The sequence below is a fragment of the Conger conger genome, chromosome 1 (genome assembly GCF_963514075.1).
Source record: "Conger conger chromosome 1, fConCon1.1, whole genome shotgun sequence".
Taxonomy (NCBI): domain Eukaryota; kingdom Metazoa; phylum Chordata; class Actinopteri; order Anguilliformes; family Congridae; genus Conger; species Conger conger.
The window spans coordinates 46,409,271-46,432,644 of record NC_083760.1 but is presented as its reverse complement, the minus strand read 5'-3'; the positions used below and the strand labels follow the sequence as shown (position 1 = coordinate 46,432,644).

At 39.5% G+C, this 23,374-nt stretch overlaps 1 protein-coding gene across 2 annotated transcripts in view; it reads left to right on the top strand.

The window, feature by feature from the left end:
• The first annotated feature begins 11,397 nt into the window (after nt 1-11,397).
• The window catches only part of golga4 (golgin A4), a 59,830-nt gene continuing 47,853 nt past the window's right edge, over nt 11,398-23,374 (top strand). For both annotated transcript variants that reach the window (XM_061232648.1, XM_061232640.1), the window contains exons 1-2: nt 11,398-11,601; nt 17,560-17,643. In XM_061232648.1, the coding sequence (XP_061088632.1) occupies nt 11,521-11,601; nt 17,560-17,643 (165 nt within the window). In that variant the 5' untranslated portion in view covers nt 11,398-11,520. The remainder of the gene's footprint in view (nt 11,602-17,559; nt 17,644-23,374) is intronic.

The following is a 23,374-nucleotide window of genomic DNA, read 5'->3' as shown; positions in this document are numbered from 1 at the left end:
TCCTTTAATTCACCTAAATCAAGTTTATCCAAAATCCCAAAATATATTACCATGAGAGGTGCAAAAACACATTTACTACATATTGCGGTTGTTATGAAAACTCCCAACTACATCTGGGAAAGACTGGGATAAAGGGAAATTTGCATGGTTGTGGATATATGCTCTAGGGGCCTTTAGGTTCGAGAGGTCATTCAGCTCCTGGCCAAACCATGGGAAAGGAATGTCTCCGTGACCCAACACCTGGTCACGTCCTATGGGAAAGACTCTACCGCACTACCACAGTGCCCCCATTTGGACACCTCTGTCATTACACCCTTTACTTCTCTCCTGGATTACGGAGAGACTTTTCATGACAACTGCAACATGATAAGACATAATGATAATCTGTTTGGTATGGATGTAATTGGGATTACTCTCTGGTAATCATCTGTTTTTCTCTTCTAACAACTCCCAAAGGTGGGGGTCTAAATTCAAGATTTGACCTCCCCTCCAGGTTAATTTATGTCACTGCCGCCTGGTTCAAACGCATGATTTGGCATAAAAGGGAGGGAGACAAACCAATCATGGAAGATCGTAACCGACTTCCCCGCACTGCATATTCTGTGTTGGTGTGTAGTGGAAGATCGTATCCAACTTCCCATTTTCTGTGTTTGTGTGTAGTTGAAGCAGGCTGGGTAAGATTATTGAACTTGTATTTCTTTCCTTGACATCTGTATTCTGTAATTGACATATACATTCTAAGCTAATGACCTACCTGCCTGTTAATAAATTACACTAATGCTTTTTATACCTTTTTCAGCCTAAATTACAACTGAATACTGGGGTTGGTTGTGTATGGTTCTGGTGATTTGACGTGAAGAGAACCTATGGACGTTCTACATCAGTTCTTGTCAAATTAGCCTTAAGGAGCCCTCTAAATGCACACCGACCTGGGCTCACAACTATCTATGCAAAATCTAATGCATGTATTGTGTTGGCTAGACGCCCAACCTCTGTGTTCTCCAACGAACTGAGATTCTGCAATAGTGCTAATCCTAGGAGTAACCACTCCCAAGGTTTGAGCATTCTAAATTCTAAATTCTAGTTTCAAATGGAGTCAGATAACGAAGGTAAATGTATTGGCCCTATTGTGGAGATTCTTGGTCAGCCAGAGTGGTACTACTGTCTTTGTAACTTCATATTCATGATATGTCATTCATATTTAACCCAATTAACATTCTTTCAGCAACAGCAGAAGGACAAGCATGCAGATACCTTCGCCCGTGCTAAATTCCATTGTTGGGTTAGCGTGGGGTTTTCCATTTTTACACAAGATATCATGTGTATTTGAAATATACGTACGGCAAAAATGAGAGTTGCTGTTTTCGGAGAACTTCTATCTTTTAAAACTACCTTCAGAAGGTGGACGGATCACTGCTCTCAACAAGCGGAAGACAGAAGAGGATGCATATGTGTTCAGCAGTTAACTCTTATAGTTCCAACCGTCTTAACTTCTCCGAAAGCAACGTCTCTCATTAGAATTTTTTCCTGCACATGCATTTCAAATACACATCATACCTTGTGTAAATAAGACAGATTCGGAGTTGCTGTAAGGTGTATTTCTTTACTTTGAAGGAGGTAGGCTACTGACTCCTGTAGGCTTCAAGACGTTATGTTAAGCTAACACGTTATGTTAACATGGAAACTGAGCCAGTGAATGCACAAAAAAAATATTTATATATATCATCTAAGTCTGGGTAAGTCGGAAAAAAGGTATATTTCCCGAAATATTGGTGTTTTCCTTTAACCAATTAGGTACTGGCAAGGAGTCCAGAGAGAGCAGGTTTCTTGATGATAGATACAGAGAAACAACTTCACATTCTTATGCTGCTTTGTGATATTATGACAGTGATCGGTCACCAGGCTGAACTTCCTTCCCAGCAGATAATATTAGTTTCTAGGGCCCACTTCACAGCTAAACACTCCTTCTCGACAGTTGCATAATTTTTCTCTCTTGGGAGTAGTTTCCGACTCAAATAAAAAATGGGGTGTTTTCTCACCTTCCTTGATCTGGGAGAGCACAGCCCCCAGACCCACCTCAGAGGTAGCCGTTGGACTCCCTGCTGAAGCTCGCGGCAATGAGGACTCCTCCACAGTTGGAGTCCACTTCACCTTGCAGGAGTGCATTTTTGTAGTCAGCTGTAAGAGGGGCAGCTAGGACAGCAAAACCAGGGATGAACCAGAGGTAATAGTTTGCCAGGCCCAAAAATGATCTCACCTGCCTTTTTGTGAGTGGCCACAGACAGTTCTAAATGGCCACCAACTTGGCACATCCTATAGAGCAGCCCAAGTAGTTGGTTCCACTGAAAGCTATTTTTCATTTTTAGGGTTAGTGGTCAGGCCTGTTTCTCAGAGCGAATCCACCACCTTCTGTACCCTAGGTAAGTGGCTTTCCCAATCGGAGCTCTGGATTACCATATCATCCAAATAGGCAGCTACGTACCCTCTATGTGGCTGCCACCTTCCAGTGCCTAATGGACCGGGTCCTCCAAAAAATCCAAATGGCATTTTCTGGTATGGCCATAGGCCTCCAGGGGTGGCAAAGGCAGTCTTCTCCTTAGAGGCTGGAGACAATCGTACCTGCCAATACCCTTTGGTGAGGTCCAGGGTTGTTATAAAGTGGGCCTTACCCAGGCTTTCAATTTAGTCCTTGGGCCAAACCCCAAAATTGGACGATTTGGTACCATCTGGGTGGGCAAATTCTAGATGTGATTTTTTTAGTCCTATACATCCCTAGATTATGTTTTGATATGATAGACCTTTTGGTTTGGCAGCTTATTAGTGGTTATCACCTCCTAAAGGTATGGACTGCTTTCGTTCAAAACCGGAGTTTTGCCAAAAAAAGTCCCCTGCCATATTTTGCCCCCCTTCGCATGATTCGCTTGTAGGTCGGGCTGTGGGTGCTAGAGACATGAGCCTGCAGTTTTTTGTTATGCGCCTGAGTCTCCTGAACACGTAGAGACCAACCCTGAGTCGATCAGACCTTCCTAGGCCGAGCTATGGTCACTTTTCCCGCACCTACCCCCTACCGGTGAATGCCTCATTTTTGCGGTTTTCCGGAGGTATTGTGCGGTAGGTGCGGGAAAGTTACCATAGCTCAGCGTAGGAAGCTCTGATCGACTCGGGGTTGGTCTCTACGTGTTCAGGAGACTCAGGCGCATAAAGAACATGTCTCTATCAACCACAGCCCAACCACAGCCCGAGCTATGAGCAAATAACCCGAAGGGGAGCAAAATATGGCAGGGGACTTTTTTGGCTCCACCAGAAAAGTTAAAAAGGGTAAAACATTTTACCTAATAGATATCACCATGACACTTCCTCAGTTGGTTACTTACATAAAGACTATTATTTTTTGTATTAAAAGTTTTCTGAATTTTTATGTTTAAATATGCAAATGATGCATTATCTACTTAAAATATGTGTTAATTTACACATACAATACATAAACCCTTCTTGAAGGTTTTGTATATGTCCAGGTTTCAGTTCAGTTCAGTGAACTGGTCTAGTGGCTGGTGACCGCTAGGACCATAGGCAGATGCCTTGTTGGTAAGTAATTTGTTCAAAGTACTTAAAACAAATAAAGTGTGTGTTTACCCCCTCAAATGAATTAATTAATTAATTTATTTATTATTTATTTAATTTATCTCCAGCCAGATCTATATTTAGAGGTAAGTTACCTTAGGTAAGTTAGCGGTTATGTATATTACATAGATACCCTCCCGTTAATAACTAGCTAGTTAATAACGAGTTAATCACTTTTTAGTTAGCTAGTTTGGCTAGCTAGTAGCTTGCTGTGCACCCAGGCATGAGACACGTGTTTATATTGTAGTAATATTAAACCTGTTAAGCCCGATCGGCCCGCCAGCGGGCCGAAAAAAATACCGGCTTGATCCATCACTAGAAAACATAATAAAACAGGGCAATGGTGTTTATTTTCAACTGTTGCTCAAAATTTAGACCCTAATGTTCAAATGTTCGTCACAAAACACGATCGAAAGTGCAGGCTACAGTGGAGTCCAGTGGGCAAACGCAAAGACTGTTCCTGTTTACGTTATTTGAATGTGCAATAGTTGTTTTCAAGAGTACATTGTTTACACTAATTGTGATATTTTTGTTTTCTAATTGCACATTGACATTGATCACTTTTTATTTGACTGCAAAGACCAAGTCACTGCCAAAAGAGGTGGTAAGTCGCTTGACTCTTTCAGATGGACTTGTGCACTCGCCGTTTCCAGTCAGTAGTGTTTGCAGGAACTGAGTGATGGATTTGGGAAGGATGAATTCATTTTGTTCTACATCAGGTGGCCACACTTGGGTGTATTGTTTTTTTATCTCATTTCTTATCAGCAAAGCTGCTTCTGTTATATCACCTCTGACAGATCTGGTATGCTGTAGTTCCATATTCAAGGAGTACACAGGTTTGGCCAGCTCAGTCTTTGAAAGGTTGTCTGGGTACAGAAGAAGCCTCCCACTGTCATCAGGAAATATATGGATGGTTCCACCAAACTCTGTTTCCATCCTACGGCGGAGGTGTTTCTTGGTTGAGTCCTTGATCTGGCTGATACCAAGAAGCGTCATGGATGATTGTAGTCTTGATGAGAGGTATGTCATGGGTAGTACTTCTGGGTTGGGAAAGAGTTCATTCCTAATGTATGAGAACAGTTCCTCGTAGGCATGTTTTTCTGCTACCTCATATGGAGCATCTGCATCTCCACTTTGTTCCCTTGACTTAGAGTTGGCAGCAGGCTCTCCGCGTGTATATTCTCGGTAGCAGGACCTATGATAATGGCCCTCAGCAGCAACAAGCTCTCTACTAGTGACAGCAAGCATCCTTTGGTCCAGTTTGGTGACTGCTGCTTCTCGGATCCTGTCATCTGCGTGCGCGCAAGGACATCTAGGGACCTCAGAGATGTATTCCCAATGTGTGAAAAGATTGTGACTGTTACTATGCCTGAGTAAATTGGAATAAACCAAAGGAGAAATGTGAAATTTCTATCCTCGCCTTGACTACAAATGTACCACATTTAGATAGAATTTGAGCAAAGGGCAAAGCCTCCACAAAGGTTTTAGTAAGGATACTACCAGGCGGACACTCAATTTGGCACAATTTGGCACCAAAGTGTGCCAACTGGGTTATTTTCCACTTCCAATGGAAACTGGCTGGAAAATACAACTTATGTCCATTACAGGAGTCTATTGCCATCTACTGGAGCTTTTGGATATGGCACAGCCTTGTCTCCAAATGGAGTAGTTTTATTATACCAACTAAATATGATATACAATAATATAATATCCAAATATAAAGTAAAAACGAATGCCAATGTGCAATATAAAATGTCCACTCCAATAATAGAATAACCAAATAAAAAGTGATCAATGTCAATGTGCAATTAGAAAACAAAAATATCACAATTAGTGTAAACAATGTACTCTTGAAAACAACTATTGCACATTCAAATAACGTAAACAGGAACAGTCTTTGCGTTTGCCCACTGGACTCCACTGTAGCCTGCACTTTCGATCGTGTTTTGTGACGAACATTTGAACATTAGGGTCTAAACTTTGAGCAACAGTTGAAAATAAACACCATTGCCCTGTTTTATTATGTTTTCTAGTGATGGATCAAGCCGGTATTTTTTTCGGCCCGCTGGCGGGCCGATCGGGCTTAACAGGTTTAATATTACTACAATATAAACACGTGTCTCATGCCTGGGTGCACAGCAAGCTACTAGCTAGCCAAACTAGCTAACTAAAAAGTGATTAACTCGTTATTAACTAGCTAGTTATTAACGGGAGGGTATCTATGTAATATACATTACCGCTAACTTACCTAAGGTAACTTACCTCTAAATATAGATCTGGCTGGAGATAAATTAAATAAATAATAAATAAATTAATTAATTAATTCATTTGAGGGGGTAAACACACACTTTATTTGTTTTAAGTACTTTGAACAAATTACTTACCAACAAGGCATCTGCCTATGGTCCTAGCGGTCACCAGCCACTAGACCAGTTCACTGAACTGAACTGAAACCTGGACATATACAAAACCTTCAAGAAGGGTTTATGTATTGTATGTGTAAATTAACACATATTTTAAGTAGATAATGCATCATTTGCATATTTAAACATAAAAATTCAGAAAACTTTTAATACAAAAAATAATAGTCTTTATGTAAGTAACCAACTGAGGAAGTGTCATGGTGATATCTATTAGGTAAAATGTTTTACCCTTTTTAACTTTTCTGGTGGAGCCAAAAAAGTCCCCTGCCATATTTTGCTCCCCTTCGGGTTATTTGCTCATAGCTCGGGCTGTGGTTGGGCTGTGGTTGATAGAGGCATGTTCTTTATGCGCCTGAGTCTCCTGAACACGTAGAGACCAACCCCGAGTCGATCAGAGCTTCCTACGCTGAGCTATGGTAACTTTCCCGCACCTACCGCACAATACCTCCGGAAAACCGCAAAAATGAGGCATTCACCGGTAGGGGGTAGGTGCGGGAAAAGTGACCATAGCTCGGCCTAGGAAGGTCTGATCGACTCAGGGTTGGTCTCTACGTGTTCAGGAGACTCAGGCGCATAACAAAAAACTGCAGGCTCATGTCTCTAGCACCCACAGCCCGACCTACAAGCGAATCATGCGAAGGGGGGCAAAATATGGCAGGGGACTTTTTTTGGCAAAACTCCGGTTTTGAACGAAAGCAGTCCATACCTTTAGGAGGTGATAACCACTAATAAGCTGCCAAACCAAAAGGTCTATCATATCAAAACATAATCTAGGGATGTATAGGACTAAAAAAATCACATCTAGAATTTGCCCACCCAGATGGTACCGAAAAATGGTTTGGCCCAAGGACTAATTAGCTCATACACCCGCGGCATGGGGTAAGCATCAAATTCTGAAATATTTCTGTAATTCTGTACATTTTCTGTAATCATTGCAGAAACTGACTGATTTATCTGGCTTTCCCACTAGGATAATGGGGCTAGACCATGCACTCTTGGACTCCTCAATGACCCCAAGGTCCAACATTCTTAATCACCTTCTTGCATGGCGATACGGTCTTTGATTTACCATCTTTCCTGGTAGGTGTCTCGTATTCTAGAAGGTGGGTACAGCCTGGACGCGAAGAAAAAACATCCTGTTCCAGTCTACCAGCTCCATTGCTTGCTGTTGTTAGTGAGGAGAGAGGTCAGGACCAAACTGTACCACCTCCCGAGCTGGCTCCTTGGACTCACTGGGGAAAGACAGCTGAACAGCACATCTCTGGCATGCCATTTTTTCAAGAGGTTGACATGGTAAATTTGCTCACCTTTTCTCCTTCCTGGCTGCTTTACCTTGCAATTCACAGGCCCAATTTTTTATAGTACCTCATAGGGTCCCTTCCAGGTTGCCAAGAACCTACATTTTTACTTTTTGTAATGCTTCTGGTAGTGTATCGCACCCTCCAGAGGGTGATTACAGAGGTGAAAAATAAAATAATTTTCACAAAATTAGGTAATGCTTTTAGGTAGAGCCTGTTTCATCTTCTTTTGTGTGGATGTGTGAGGTAAGGGTTGCTTACTAGGGTTAAGGGTTGTTCTGTATGCATAGTTAAGCATGTACGTAATGTTGATAAACAAAACCTACATGTGTTTTAATCTTGATAATTACGGCTTACAGCTCATGATTGCCCGACCAAGTATTGAGTGCATAAATTAACATACTTTCCAGAAGGTAAAGTAATATTCTTATGTAATATTCTAATATTTTGAGATACTGGATTTTTGATTTTCATGAGCTGTAAGCCATAATCATCAAGATTAAAACAAAAAAGGCTTGACATACTTCACTTTATGTGTAATGAAAGTTTCACTTTTTGAATTAAATTACAGAAAAAAGGAACTTATCCACGATATTCACATTTTTTGAGGTGCACCTGTATACATTATACACTCACCGAGCACTTTATTAGGTATTTATTAGACATTTTTTAGACTTCTACTGCTGTAGCCTATCCACTTAGAGTTATGATGTGTTGTGTGTTCAGAGATGCTCTTCTGGATAACACTGCTGTAATGTGGGGTTATTCACGTTATTGTCACCTTCCTGTCAACTTTCACTCAGCCATTCTCTTCTGACGTCTGTCATTAACAAGGCATTTATTTTTTCACACCATTCTATGCAAACTCTAGAGACTAGTGTGCGTGAAAATCCCAGCAGTTTCTGAAGTACTCAAACCATCCTCTCTGCCACCAACAATCATCAATGGTCAAAGTCACTTTCTTTCTGGCTGTTAGCAGTGGACTCAGAAGATGAAATCGGTTGCTATATATTTGACAGAGCTGCCTGCTCCACCAGCATAGTGTCTGGGACTAGAACTTAGTGATGCTCAGATAGAGACTATTATGTAGTTGTAGGTAATGGCAAATCATTAAGACAGTACAGTACCATGGTGGTCTTCACTGAATGGGTCATTAGAGCTTGAGAACAGACTATACTGTAATCTCTCCCAGATAAGTATTCTTTATGTTTATCGTTATTTCATTTTTTACATTCTGTTCGGAAACTGCTGCATGAGCACCCCCCATTACATGTATTATTAATATCATTTAAATTATTTGATACATCTTTGCTAAATCTCTATTTCACTCAAAAACTAAAATTTACTTGTTTACTTCCCTATAAAATGCACGAATGCTCACGGCTTGATGTACGAGGATGTGCTGTGCTTAAACAACAGTTAACAGCAATCTTAACCTTGGAGGCTTAATAAACTATATATGGTTAATAAAACAATGAAAAACAAGAAAATAGTAAACATGATGTCCAAATTAGTTTGTTTGACGCCTGATGATGGTAGTATGTAATACAAATGCTTCCACAAAAAAAAAAACTAAATAAAAAACTTCAACTTCATAGGAAGCCATCGTCACCCCTTGAAACATTTTTAGACTTTAGAGGGCAGATATGGAGGATATTGTAAAATACGCAAAGGGATAAATGCATTTCAATTCAGCTTCTCTTTATAGGGAAGAAACACAACAGATAAGAGAATGTCACGACTCTGCCTTTTTCCCATTATTATTTCCTCTTTCCATGTTTCCTTCATTTTACTTCGTGCTCCCCAGTTTCTGCGTTTTTTCCATTTTCTTTGTGTTTTGAGTGTTTTGTCCCCTGCTGCTTTCTGTAGTCCTTTTAGTCCATTGATTCCTTTCACCTGTTGTCTCCCCTACTTTTGAATAATAAATAGCATGTGAAATTATGGAATGTGTTTGACTTGATGGGGGTTGGGTATTTGACAAAAAACTTAAATCAATGGACAAGATGGTATTATTGTGTTGATTGTACTCATTTTGTATAATCTTCTCGACCTGTTGCTGTCTGAGGATAGCTGCAAGGAGAGGGAGGTTGAGACAGAGAGGTTGGGGGAAGTGAAACTTGAAAGTGCAAAGTGAAACTTTTTTTTCAGGATAAAAATTGTTGTATAGTTTAGTAAGACAAATGCAGTATTTTACACCTCATAAGACCCATAATATAATTTTGTTTCCTTGTGTCCTTTTGGAGACTCCATATGTCCTTTTTTTGAAAACTGCAGAAAAAAAATGCAGAATGCAAATTTTTGGTTATATTATCCTCAAATTTGAAAGGGGATTTGTCGAGTGTTCTGACTTGGCTCCACTGTGTTTCTAAGTCCACTAGCCACAGCTACAATAATCTGTATCCACTCAAAGACAGTAAGTATTTTCAGTGAGAAAAAACAGATTGACTTTCATTGTAACTTTGTTTTAGTAATATTTGGAATAATCCAAAGGTTTACCTTTCAGAAGAGACCAGGATTATGCCTGGAGGATTCAAGAATAGTAACCATTTTATTTTGGGTATGTCATTTTCAAGTTTGTGTCAAGAAAAGGAGTGATACCTAAAGGGTTAACATTTATCAGAATATAACAGAATGTATTTACAAATAAAGAAAACACATAAAAGGTGGGGGCTGAGTCAGTAAACACAAAAGAGGGGAGGTAGAGAGGGTAGGGGGCGGTCTTGCTGGTGTTAGGTCTAATGAGGTAGAAGACATATGCATAATTCACAAGCGAATTTAATTCAGTTCAATCTCTTGCACATTAGTACAACTATATTTTGTTGTTGCCATGTATCATCAGGACCAGTTTGTGGGATTTTCCATTACAGTTTGTTTGATATGGTAAGGATGATCTGTGCCGAAGGCTGCATTTGCAGAGCCTACAAGACAAAACTTTATCATCAGGATAACTTAGAATTGAGTAAGATTAGAGGTTACACTTCATAACCCCAAAGGTACTACTACTACTACTATTAATAATAATAATAATAATAATAATAATAACAATAATAATAATAAGAATAGGCAAATAATAATGAAAAATATGCTTCTGAGCAGATCATTTTCTCAATTACAGAGACTCAATGCAACTTACAACACATAAATGCAGTTTTCTGTATATGTAGTCCTCTGGACTTAAACACAAAAAAACTTGGTGTCACCACCGTGCTCTACCAAATAAACTCTCTAACAATGAATATTAAATATTTACAGTCACTTCACAGAATGATGCTATAGACACAAACAATATAAAACAAAAGCCAAGAATTAGCTGTGACCTAGGCTAACTTTACTTCATGATTTAAGGCATTTTTCTTTTTCTTTTTTACAAAACACGCACAGACAGTTCTGGTAGACAACATCTTCCCAAACCTGGACACTAGCATGCCTCCCAAGGATGTGCTAAGTCTGTTGCTCTTCATCCTATACATTGGTGACTGTAGAAGCACACATAAAGACCACTTTTTAGCAAAGTTTGCAGATGACACAGTTCCAACATCATCTGCACCCCTCAGAGAAATCTCAGTGAGTTCTACTCCCAACAGACACTTAGGAAAGTCACTGCAATTCTGGGTGATGATTCTCATATCCTCCACTTTGAATTTGTCCTGCACCCATCACGGAGATTCTTTCTGGTACCTCAGTGCTAAACAAACCGGTGCAAATACAGAAGCAATTAGACTTTTAAATGAACGAAGTTCCCTTTTTAGACACCACTGCAGACTAAAAAGCAAGCTGCATTTTGCACTTTTAAATATGTGGTTTTTTTTTTTTACTGTTGTCTGTACTGATGCGTGTGTCTGAAAGTACTGAATGTTGTCTTGTACCATCATGTTATTTGCTCTTAAATTGCCCATTTGGGATAGTTATATCGATAGTTCTATCGCATTGGTAAAACTTCTCGAAAAAATATGTTTTCTTTGCGCTGACTAAACTACATCGCTGTGCACTTTTGTCCCTCTCTATTTGCCGTAATTTTCTGTGTTGCTCGTTTTGCTCCACGTCGGCTGCACAGGCGCAGTCACGTATTTCACCCGCTGGGAGATGAAATACGCCGATCATAAACACAGACACCAAGGATTAGATTAAAGGCACCTCTTGTAAAAGCATAATTCGTCTGGACCTGGCTTTGTGAAAACATGTTCAAGAAATTAAAGCAAAAAATAAACGAGGAACAGTCACCCCAAAGGAATGCGCAGGCAACTCAACAACAGGCCCAGGTTTGTAGCTATAGCTGGCTAACTAGCTAACTGCGAGTTGTCATCTCTCACTCCTTCTCTCTCTCTCTCTCTCTCTCTCTCTCTCTCTCTCTCTCTCTCTCTCTCTCTCTCTCTCTCTCTCTCTCTCTCTCTCTCTCTCTCTCTCTCTCTCTCTCTCTCTCTCTCTCTCTCTCTCTCTCTCTCTCTCTCTCTCTCTCTCTCTCTCTCTCTCTCTCTCTCGGGTTGGGGTTGGGGTTGGGGGTCTTTGGTGGGTTATAACTTATGAACTGTATGTCAGATGTATCATCATGTTTACTGACGCCAACATACAGAAACCACACTGGCATTAAGTTCAAACTATTCAAGGTTGTCATCTGCTGGCTAGACTCCGTGGTTGCTTCCGAAGTTACTTTGAACAGTTGGTTAGCCAGCGTTCCAACTTATCCATCGTTACTAACCTTGCTGTGTACGTTGTAGTTTACTTGACTAGCCTAGCTGAGTCATATACATACATATTGTGACATCTATCTAGTTACCAAGATTACTGACTATCTCAATCAGTGTCACTGGAAAGGTAGAGCCTAGAGGGGAAAGTCGCTGTATGACAGTGACAGCTAAGTTCGGTGTACCCACTTCCTCATGAGCAAGGCGCACCTGTCCTGAACGCACAGGCTTGCTTGACCGGTTCATTTAAACAAGGCATTCCGCGCCCATCATGTCTTTGTATAATTCGAATAATTAGCAAGCTAGCTAGATATTTTGGATTTTGGAATAATTTTTTACCGAACCATGTTTGGATTCCACATCGAAGGCCACAACAACCCACAGCTACGAATGAGGCTAGCTAACTTAAGCACAGATAAAGACGCACATTCAATCTGACATCTGTTGACCTAACATACTTATTCTAAAATGCGTGAACACAGAGAACTAACGTGTAATAAATTGCAGCTGGCAGGGCAGAATGCATGTTAAATCTTGAGAATACATTGACAATTGCACCTTTAGCTCTGACCATGTAATTCAATTACTATTGATTGTCACGTGACGCCCCGTGGACAACTGCCGGCATGCCTTTCCTTACATGAACTTAGAATTTTTAATTGTACTCTAATGCCAAGCATTATACACGCTGTTGATAGCATTGGCAGCTTCTTGTAATGCTACTTACACAGGCATCCACGCGCAGAATTTGAGGAGGCGTTCGTGGCGTTTTTGTCCAGATAAAGTTATTCTAAACATTGTTTCTTTTCTCGTTTTTTTTTGGACGCGAAACGGTTTGATAGCGGTAGCAACGGTGCACTTAATTAGCCTAGGATACTTTATTGACATGGAAGTCATATTTTAGTATCGATGGTGACATTAGAAATGTGTTAAAACAATGTGGCTATCGTGGTTACAGTGCTACGTCTATCGTTTACAGTAGATCATGTATTGTGTTACGATGCTCCTATTGGTTTTCCATTGTCTGTGGTAGCAGCTGTCACATTGCCGGATTTTTAGCTCGAAATATTTGACACTTCCAGTCTTCCGTCCGGGGCTAAGATGCACTAAATCGGCCGCCTGTGAATATGTCACACTGAGAGGTCCAAGACGGCCGATTTAGGCTAACGACGAAAGGTTCTTCTACGATTTGTAAATTTTGTCTGCGACTGCAGTATCGTGCTAAAAATTGCTCAGTATAGCCTACCCAAATTGTTTCGCTTTTGCTTCCGCTCAGTAACAGTGTAGCTAATATCCAAGTTAGTTAACTATGGAAGGATAATTTCTCAAAAAACGAATCAGCAGCACCATATGTTTTCACCGACAGATCCACAGCTGGGAAAGGTATTTCAAGGACAATCAGTTGCAGATTATTTTAGTCATTGTAGCTGATGCATAATGTAAACTCAGTGATTTATGCTGAAGTGTAAGAGCACATTGTGAAAGTTTTATTTATTTCAGGTTGATTTTAAAGGTACAATTGGTAATTTCGGACTTCTAACAGTCAAGAGAGGAGTAGAAGCAACAAACACCTTCAAACCACTGTTTATCCCTCCCCCTTCTCTGCAAACGCTCTGACGTTGAAACGCCATTGGCTGTGGCAATTAAAACCAATTTTCAACCAATGAGCTTGAATTATTGTACAGTTATACATGTTTTGGTAGAGTGTTGGGCCGTCAACTGTATATTTTGAAACCCGAATTTAAAGACTTTAAACTCAGGCAGAGTCAACATGTCAGTAAGTATTTTTCAATGATAGGAAGGGATTGTAACAATGTTTTAACACAAAAATCTTACCTATTGTACCTTTAAGAAACTGGTTGCTTTCATATTGGACAGTGTGAGCTTTATGATTAAGGCATACAGTGACATTCTTCTGGTTTGAAGGTAGGAAAGGAAGAATCTTTGAAACCTACAATAAAGCTGAGGAGCTGTTGAATACATAACAGTTTCACCACAAAGACAGAGCAATTAACTGTCAATTAAAAAAATAAAAATAAAGTAACAGGGTATTCACTGCTTCCACAATATTTCAACCAAGATCAAGTGAAAAAGAAAACACAGTTCAGTCGCCCAACTCTTTTGTTATCATTTGTTGACTTAAGTTTGTATGTCACCCTGAACTTTACTGTAAATCTTTATCTTCGGAAAAAGATATTTCCCTGTTTTACCAGGGAGGCGAAATGCCACTAGTAACACATTTTTACAAATTTTGAGCCCTCTATTTATAAGACTATACATTCAATCAAAGCTTATCCTAAATCAACATTTTCCACTTGAAAATTTTATGTATATAATACATTTTATCTATTTTTGGTGGACAGTTTAATTTTATGCCGCTTTGTGTATTACAATTGTGTCTGAAGTGTCAATAGACATAAATATTATGCCATCATTACTCTCTTGCCTGATTTAGTGATAATTGAACACCGTGGCGTCTGGTGGTGATACTGGGTGGCAGGGCTAAAAACTAAAAATCTCATACCTATCAATAGCTCACACTCAAGCATTTCATCTGAAAATATGCCATTCGAATATATGCCATTTGATGAATACTCTTATTCAAAGCTCATACATTTTTCAGGATGGCTGGCACTTGTGGGAATTGAATCCATAACTTTGGCAGTGTTAGTACCACGCACTACTAGTTGAGCTAGAGGACTACAATATAGGCCCCTACTCTGTTAGAGCAATAAAACTATGAAACCAAGCCTTGCTATAGTAATGTTAGGTGCAGTAAAAGAGAAATCTCCATAACTGAACCATCTGTAATGTAGCCTACCTAAGCACAATTATACATTGGTTAATGCATACCACATCTGTCATCTCAGTTTGCACAGCCACAAATGTTGCCTTCGATATTTCATCAGCCAGTTATTTTCCATAAACAGTGAACATACAAAATATCTTTTAGGAAAAAAATTACTTTTTTTTTTGTAATATGTAATTCTGACTCTTGGAAAACAACCCCTGGAAGGTTACCTTTTCAGAAGAGGCCAGGATTATGCCTGTAGTCAAAAGGTTTAAAGAAAAAGTAACCATTTTATTTCCTCTTTGCGTTAGGTTAAATTGAATTTAAATTTTCGTGGGAAATCCATAGACCTGGCAACAATGGTGGGGGAACGAGTTTGCTGCTGAGAGGCTGGCCTCCGGGTTGTGGTAATATCATGGGAAAACGCTGCCAAACAGCACTACTTTGGCACACAGTGAAAATACTCTTGGGAATTATTTAAGTGCAAAGGGAACCACAGACATACACATTATAAGGTAGGGCACAAAATGGCCGTGCCAAAAGGATATTCGAGCCAAATAGAGGGCATCCACGTGAATGGCCATATGGGTGCTGTTTAGTTTGAGCTCTGGTGTTGTCCTGAGGCAGTCCTGATAGTCTTGGACTGAAAATGAATCTAGATGTGCTGGAACCTATTCAGATGTGCATCTTGAAGCTGAGCTGCACAGAATCGTTTTGGCAAACTGTGAGGACAGAGGCAGATGAGTTTTCCGTTCTCCACCAAGCAAGTAGATCCACTGCAGCTTAGTGTCCTGGCATTTTGCTGTATATCAAAACTAGCTGGCCAGTTCTTCCTGTGGAGAAGGCTGTTCAGAGCCAGATGGTTCTTTCTCCTGTGTTTATGCACTACTTTTCTCTTGTGATGCTTAACAGCAGTCCAAAACAGTTGTTCATCTCTGGCTTTCTTGCCCTGCATTTTCCATAGTTGATACCCAGTTAAACCACTGGGATGACTCTTTACCCCTTGGTGCCTTTGCATAACCTCTCCTCATGGCCATGATCACCTTTAGCATAACTATAGATACTAAGTTGCAGTGATTGGAGTGATAAGTACTCATATTAGTGCTTCAGGTCAGTCCGTATCATGTGCAAAACATTTGAGGCAACTTTTGATGCAAAGATTAAACCTTCCTCCCATATAGGCAGGACTGAGAAATTAGGATGTGTTTTTCTCTACTTGCATCAGTGAATGCACTCTGAGGGGCATCTCACTGATTAATTGCGATTACTAAAGAAATGCAGGCAATTCCGTAGCAGTTACTGCAGCTTCCTCAGAAATAACAATTAAAATGAGAAAAGGGTAAAACCATTTCTATAAAAACATGGAACACATATATTGGTAAATAATATGAGTTCCCATAGTCAGGGCATGCTGGTCATGTAGCGCATTAATTAATTTGCATATAATATGTATAGATTGTAACATACATAACTTCTCAGGTGGTAGTATTGTGCTTTTTAATATAGTTGCAACTCCATGTTGCTCATTAACTTCTTTCTAATCACCATTCGATTTAAGTGATAGATAAACAAAAATAATTTCCTAGTCTTCCTGAGACACTGATGTTGGAAGTAAAAACCTGGTCAAATTAAATGCAATAAATAGCATTTATATTTTTATTTTCACTTTTGGCAGCATAGTACTATAAAAGTGGTGAATCCATTGTCACTGACTATGCAGCGGCCAATGCTATTCATTATTTAGCTGCAAGTTTAGAGGCTAGCTTTCCTTGGCTCTTGCTTGTCATTGAAGTATTGTCAATTCATCATTAGCTCTGCAATTTCTTTGTGTTGAGGTGGAAGTTTGGAACATGACTGATGTTTTGAATGATGGACATACAAAAAATCTAGTCAACTTTGAGTCAAAATTGCCTTCAACAGACTGGAAGAATTTCTGTTGGTTAGACCATGTCCCACTAAAATACAAATAATTACATTCCAGTAATGTAAATAAATATAGCATGACTGACATTACTGTGACTGATGTTACAGATTTCATCCTTGGCCCTATAAATGCCTAAAATTAATTTTCTTTTGCTGTGTACTTTGATAATTTTGAAAGCCGCATCTAGATCTTGAAGTCTACATGTTTTCAATCAGACATTTTTCTTGTTTAAAGGCGTTCTATTTCTCTTATCTGTTGTGTTTCTTCCCTATAAGCTGAGTTCAAATGTATTTATCCCTTTATATTACTTTATATTATATTACAATATCCTCCATATCTGCCCTCTAAAGCCTCTTGCCATCTATGGTAATTAATTAATTGATCTTTTCACTTTGTCCCAGAAACAAATCCATACCCCCAAGACTCAAACTCATGAAATGAAAGGGGTGATGAAGACTTCATATGAACTTTAAGTAAATTATTTTTGTGGAAGCATATGCATTACGTACTACCAACATCAGTATCGGCATCAGTAAGCTAATTGGGACAACGTTTACTATTTTTTTGTTTTTCATTGTTAAATTAACCCTTAACAGTTTATTAAACCTCCCAGTATGAGATTGTTGTTAACTAAGATTCTGCGTGTGTCTGTGCATGCAAGTGTATGGCACCCAGCCCAGGTAAATGGCCACCGTCTGCTGCCACCTCTGAGCAGCTCATAGCTAGTTTACATATAGTGCTCCTAGTAGACCTGCAAAAAACCTGCAAAGTTGACCACTTTAGAAAGCCGGTATGTGATGCATTGTTGTCAATTTTACAGGCGGGCCCTGGTGACCAGCGCAGTCGAGCCTCGTCCTTGCGCCAAGACGATGGCCAAGCCTCAGCAACAACAAGCGACAGAGAGGTGAGCTAAGGCCATGTTTCTCCTCCCTCCTCTTTAGCATGCCTGTTCTCTCAGAGTAATGGCAGACCTATTCCAGCTGTCTCAGGTGCGCTAGATTAAAGCTAGCAAAGCTAGCATTGACTGTGGTATTCAGTTTATTAGTTTATGGCTGCAATAAAAAATCTTGCTCTGCGTAACTGCTGGAAATGGCTGCATGTTTTTATTCTGCAGAATCATCTGATAAATCTGAATTACCCAATTTACTAAGAGCGAGAGAATCCACAATGGTTGGATAGGGGCCATGCCCTAGAGTAACATAGGTTCTGTCATCGCTGGACTGGTACAGTTAGTAATAAATTGACATCATTCAAAACAGGTACAGCAAAGAATAAAAAATTATATATTGGGGATCCCTAGATAGAAGTGTACGTTTCCACTTGCTAATTGAATCCATGAATTTTGCAGCTTTCATATTTTGTCATTGTAGGCTACAAAGATAATGAAATTGTTGCCGTGAGCGACTTTGCACTAAGGGCAATACTGTTATTTCTTAGACTTTTCTGGCAGGCATGTTTTTTTAATCAGATATAAATATAGTCTTTACGCCTTTTATTAAATAAAGGCATTCACTCCAAGCTGAATGGAGTTGAAATTAGGGGTGGGACTGCTTACTCAAGTGAACAAGTGACTAGTGACAGGTTGTGTCTGTTCACTCAAAAAAAACATGGAATACTGTTAGAAGAATAATGCAGGATAAAACATCATTATGTGGTTTTGTTATTTTTTGGCATAAAATGCTGTGCTGTTTTCACATTTAATACTGTAATGGATATTCATTTAAAAGCACTTACATCTAATGTTTGAGAGTTTTTCATATGATTAAAAATTATATTTCCCTTCAAAGCAATGCATACTTTTTTGCTGCCAAAACACACCCAGGAGGAAAGAGCCTGGCCTGTCTCGGTGTTAGTAAAGCCAGCGAAAATGCTCTGCAATGCCATTAAGCAGGTCTGCTGCTGTAAAACTTGAGGCACACCCAAAAAAACCTTGAGTTAGCTCAAGGACAAATCATTTCGAGAACATTGTAAAAGGTCCCACCCGTAGTTTAAGTATACAGTGAAAGTGGCTGAGATTCCTCTGTTATGAATTCAGTCTTTTGTGCTTCATTATTCTTTTCTTGCCAGTTAAACTAAGACAACAGAAATGTTAACCTGGAATCAGTACGTTTCTTTCAAATCCAAAGTGATCCAGCAGCTTGCATTTTGGGCTTTCGTACCTTCAGCGTACGACTATAGTCCCTCTTTGTTCATTTGTGTTTTACGATTAATTAATTTGCATTTTAGAAATTAAACTCACTGGGCCGTGGAGCTCAGGACAAGCTGTGATGTAACTTCAGAAACTCAGACAGGCAGGTGATGTCATGTTGAGAGAGTGGTGAAGGTAACTGCCACCACTCCTCATCTGCTAATGGTCTCCTTTATTTTAGTTTAGTTATTTTTAGTTTAGGTGTGTGCAAACCTTAAAAGATGTTCTTTTAACATGTAAATTATAATATGTGATATTACAAAGCAATACACGTGCCGGAAATGAAAATTGTTCAGATTGAAAATAAGATGATGAAATTTGGATTTGCTCAGCTATTAATTGACCTGTGTAGTGATGCTTGTACCCACTGCGCAGAAAGCTTTGAAGTGCATTTTGAATTAGTCATGTAGAAATTCTAATTTTTCAATATTAAAGCGTAAATGACAATGCTAATTCATGTAGGCTTGTCTGCCAGGGCTACTGTTGTGTGTCTGGTGAAAGCAGTGCAGTTCTGGGTGATGAACCTGCCCACATTTTTGGATGTAACCCAAGCTTTCTAAATGGTCCCAACAACTTGGTGGAAGTACGATTCAGTACTTTACTGTACCCTTAAGTCGTTACAGTAATCCGTAGAGAGTCAGGTCCATTCAACTGAAAAAGCAACTGAGCATAAAGAGGGGTTGACACTAAGGCTTCAAAGGCATTTGCCCTTCAGGCAAGTAGAGCAGGTATGCTGCTTGACCTAATGCTTAGCCGGACAGCGCCATATAAGCATGTTTCAGGCCATTTTTCATTCTTCGTTCATAGGCTTGTTTTTTGAATGGGCATCAACTATTCTACTATTCTATCATTTGTAATATTATTAGCATACTGAAGGCTATTTCTAACTAAAATTGACATTGAACAAAGTTATGAATAGGTAAATAGGGTTCAATTTCTTATTAAAAAAGGATGTTCTCAACACAACACAAACTTTTCACAGTCTATAAAATGACAAGCAGGCAGTTTTCTGAGAACAATGATAATGACAATGTCCATGGCTTACAAACTTTACATTTATTGCATGAGCTAGCACAAAATGATAACATGAAAATGACAAAATTAATTATTTTCTTGCTTGTATTCGTCATTAAATCATTAAAATGTAAACATATATAATTTGTCATCAAATTTCTGTTGGCTATTAGTGTGTTTTACGTCATTTTGATTGGAGGAATGAGCCTTTTCCCACAGCATCATCCTCTAAACAATCATGTTCAACAATAAAATAATTCCCAATTATGTTCTTTGACTATACCTATGGAAAAAGGGGCACTTACTAAAGAACATCTCTCAGCACCTATAGGGTGACCATTTACAATAAGACGGCTTTTGGCAGCCATCAAAATATGTGACCTGACTACCAATGGTAAAAAAGCTGCACCTTAACCAAAATCTCTCAGGTGGCATGTCATCCTCTTATGTTTGTTCACAACAAAGCATGTTTGACTAGTTTCAATATGCAGAGAATGCCATGGAGTGACAATTTAGCAAAATATGTGACCTGACAACCCATAGAAAAAACACAAACCAAAAACACAAACCAAAATCTCTCATGTCATCCTTTTATGTTTGTTCACAGCAAAGCAAGATGTTAACAGGCTGATAATGTTATAGGGGAGTCACCTTTTTGATAAGGTGCATTTGCAAGCCATCATGTACTCATTCATTTACCCCTTCAATAGAGTCAGTTTTTGTTCATTCAGCAGGATTGATTTGAATCAGTCGTGGTGCTCCAGCCAAGGAAATTCCTCTTTCCAACTCCCCACAAATGTTTGCTTGCATCCAGCGGCTTTTGTAGTTGAGTTTGATTATACCTGTGGTGCTTGTGGCAGTGCGTACTTTAGCCCTCTTGCCAGGCACCTGGCCTGCGTTAGGAAGTTTCAGAAAATTAATGTCCTGGTCTTGATGGCTTGGAGGGAGGCAAATTCTGAAGCAAAGCCAAGCTAACTGTGTGCTAGCCTAATCACAATGCACCCTGTGGAGCATTGTGATCAGGAGAGAGAGAGAGAGGCTGTAGTTTGGCCAAGCTCACCTGCCTGAATGCCTGTGCAATCAGGATACCAGCCTGCTATGAAATTGGTTCACCATGGAATCACAGTCTGAATCTCATCCCTTGCCATACCAGCAAAATGCAAAACTCCAGATTTGCAAATTGTTTCTGTTTTTCGCTGGTGAGGAAACCAAACACAATGGATAAATCCAAATTTGTGATGTAATCTGTTCTATCATGTTTGCTGGCATAAGCAGTAGTAAATCTTCTTCCATTTTTGATATTATAGGACATTGTTCTTACCATGATTGCCTCAGTGAACAAACCGTAACCCAGGCTTGATAGATTAGCAGCCATCACATGTGGGTAGAAGAATGATTATGTTTCATTTTAACAGCAACTTTCTTTAACTTATCGCTTTTACTGGTGAAATGTGGGTATAGACGACATACTTCCGAAAAAAAAGACAAATAAATCATCTGCATTCTCTACTTTATGCTATACTTTGCCAGGGGATAACATAAACTTTGAGACAAGTAGTTAAATAGCAAGAGGAGGTGTGTCAAATCTGTCACACTTTCTTGAGCCACAGTCTGAGATCCTGAGCGGTGTCTAAGCATTGCCTATTGCTGCTACAGTGTGCTAAGTGTCCCCGGAAGGCAAGGCAAGGGTGCCCTGAAATGTTTTTTATGTGATATAATCATCTGGATCATGACATACAATACTGATTAGAAGAGCAGGACACATGAGGAACATGAGGAAATTCCGGATTGCACCGGCATTATATTTCTAACCTGCTGAAGCTGGAGGGAGGGAGAGCCCAAGCCCGAACATTGTTTTTTTTTTTGCCCAGAACCCAAAAATAATAAACCAAAATCCCAACTTGCTTAGCTTTTCGGCACTCTCGGGTTTCTCTCTCCTCTCCTACGGGTTACCAGTCTCAGCCGCCTACGGTGGAAAGAAGCGCTACACTTCTTAACTGTTTAAACTCCTGAACTGTTTTGATATGTAGTGTGCCTACTGGTCCTCGGATTGCCCAGCTTCCTTCCTGCAAATCGAGCCAACGTGCCACACATGTATAAAGGTTACATTATACCAGTAATTATGTGTGCATTTTATGGGGCTGAGATATGAGTGTTAACTATTAAAATATTTATTAAAATATGAATGTCATCTTTATAAACTCTTTATTGAATTATGAATATAATTCTGTGTGACATTAGGGGCATTATTTTGGAAATCGATCACTTTCTGACATCACCCTTTTAGATTGCCGCTGGATAGCCTATATGAGAGAGTGTCAGAATGTGGTTTGATAATCCCGAATGACCAACCATTTTTGAGAAAGGGGCCCTCAAAGTTGACCAATATGACTATTATAGAAACACTTATAAGAGGATGGGAAGTCAGGGACAGTGAAGTGGGCAAGTGATGAACATATATCGTCGTGCTTTATAATATGGAGAAAAACCCCCCCCCTGCAGTACCTTTACAGTTCTGTGGGGCAAATAGGTGCTTTTTATTTTATTTTATTGCTTCAAATAGAAGTGCAGTATTAACTTTCCTAAGATCTGCAAAACAATGATAACAACAGTGATATAAAGTAGAGTCCATTGGACGGGGAAAAAGACTAAGGGGACCTTTCAAAGAAAACACAAAGGTCTGTATTACGCTGACAATTCCTGCACATACACTGCTGACCTAATAAAGGTGTGTATTACAGTGGTCATACCATCACATACACCACTAAGCTGCATTACATGAATGCACTGTACAGTGGCTGTTCAGTTACACACCCTGCTGAGCTAACAGAAGTGTACATTACCGTGACTAGTCCATCACTTGCACTGCTGAGTTCATCAAAGTGTACATTACAGTGACTAGTCCATCACTTGCACTGCTGAGTTCATCAAAGTGTACATTACAGTGAATATAATTTTGCATACACTACTGAGTTAAAGTGCACATTACAGGAACTGTTCCTTTACACACACTGCCAAGTTAATAAAAATGTGCATTAGTGTTAGGATTATGTATCAGTCAAAAAATGACATTATTCGCTCTATAAATTGCATTGCATTACATTATGTTGTGTTACATATCATTACATTACATTACATTCAGCCCCTTCGCATATTAGCAGGTTCTCTTATCCAGAGTGTACAGTATCTAACCTCCTCAGGTTGCTGTCTGTTTCAGTATCATAGAAGCCTCATGATAAGATGCACATCAGGCATCATAATTCTGACTGAGCACGCTGACCTTTTTGGACCTCTCCACTTACATCAATGCTGAGCAGCAAAAAATGCCTGCTGTAAAAATGGAAAAGCCAAGAAGTGTGTTTTGTTATACTGGTATGAGCAGTTAGCAGGGCTGTCTGGTTCATCCCACCAAACATGATTCATGGAATTAAGG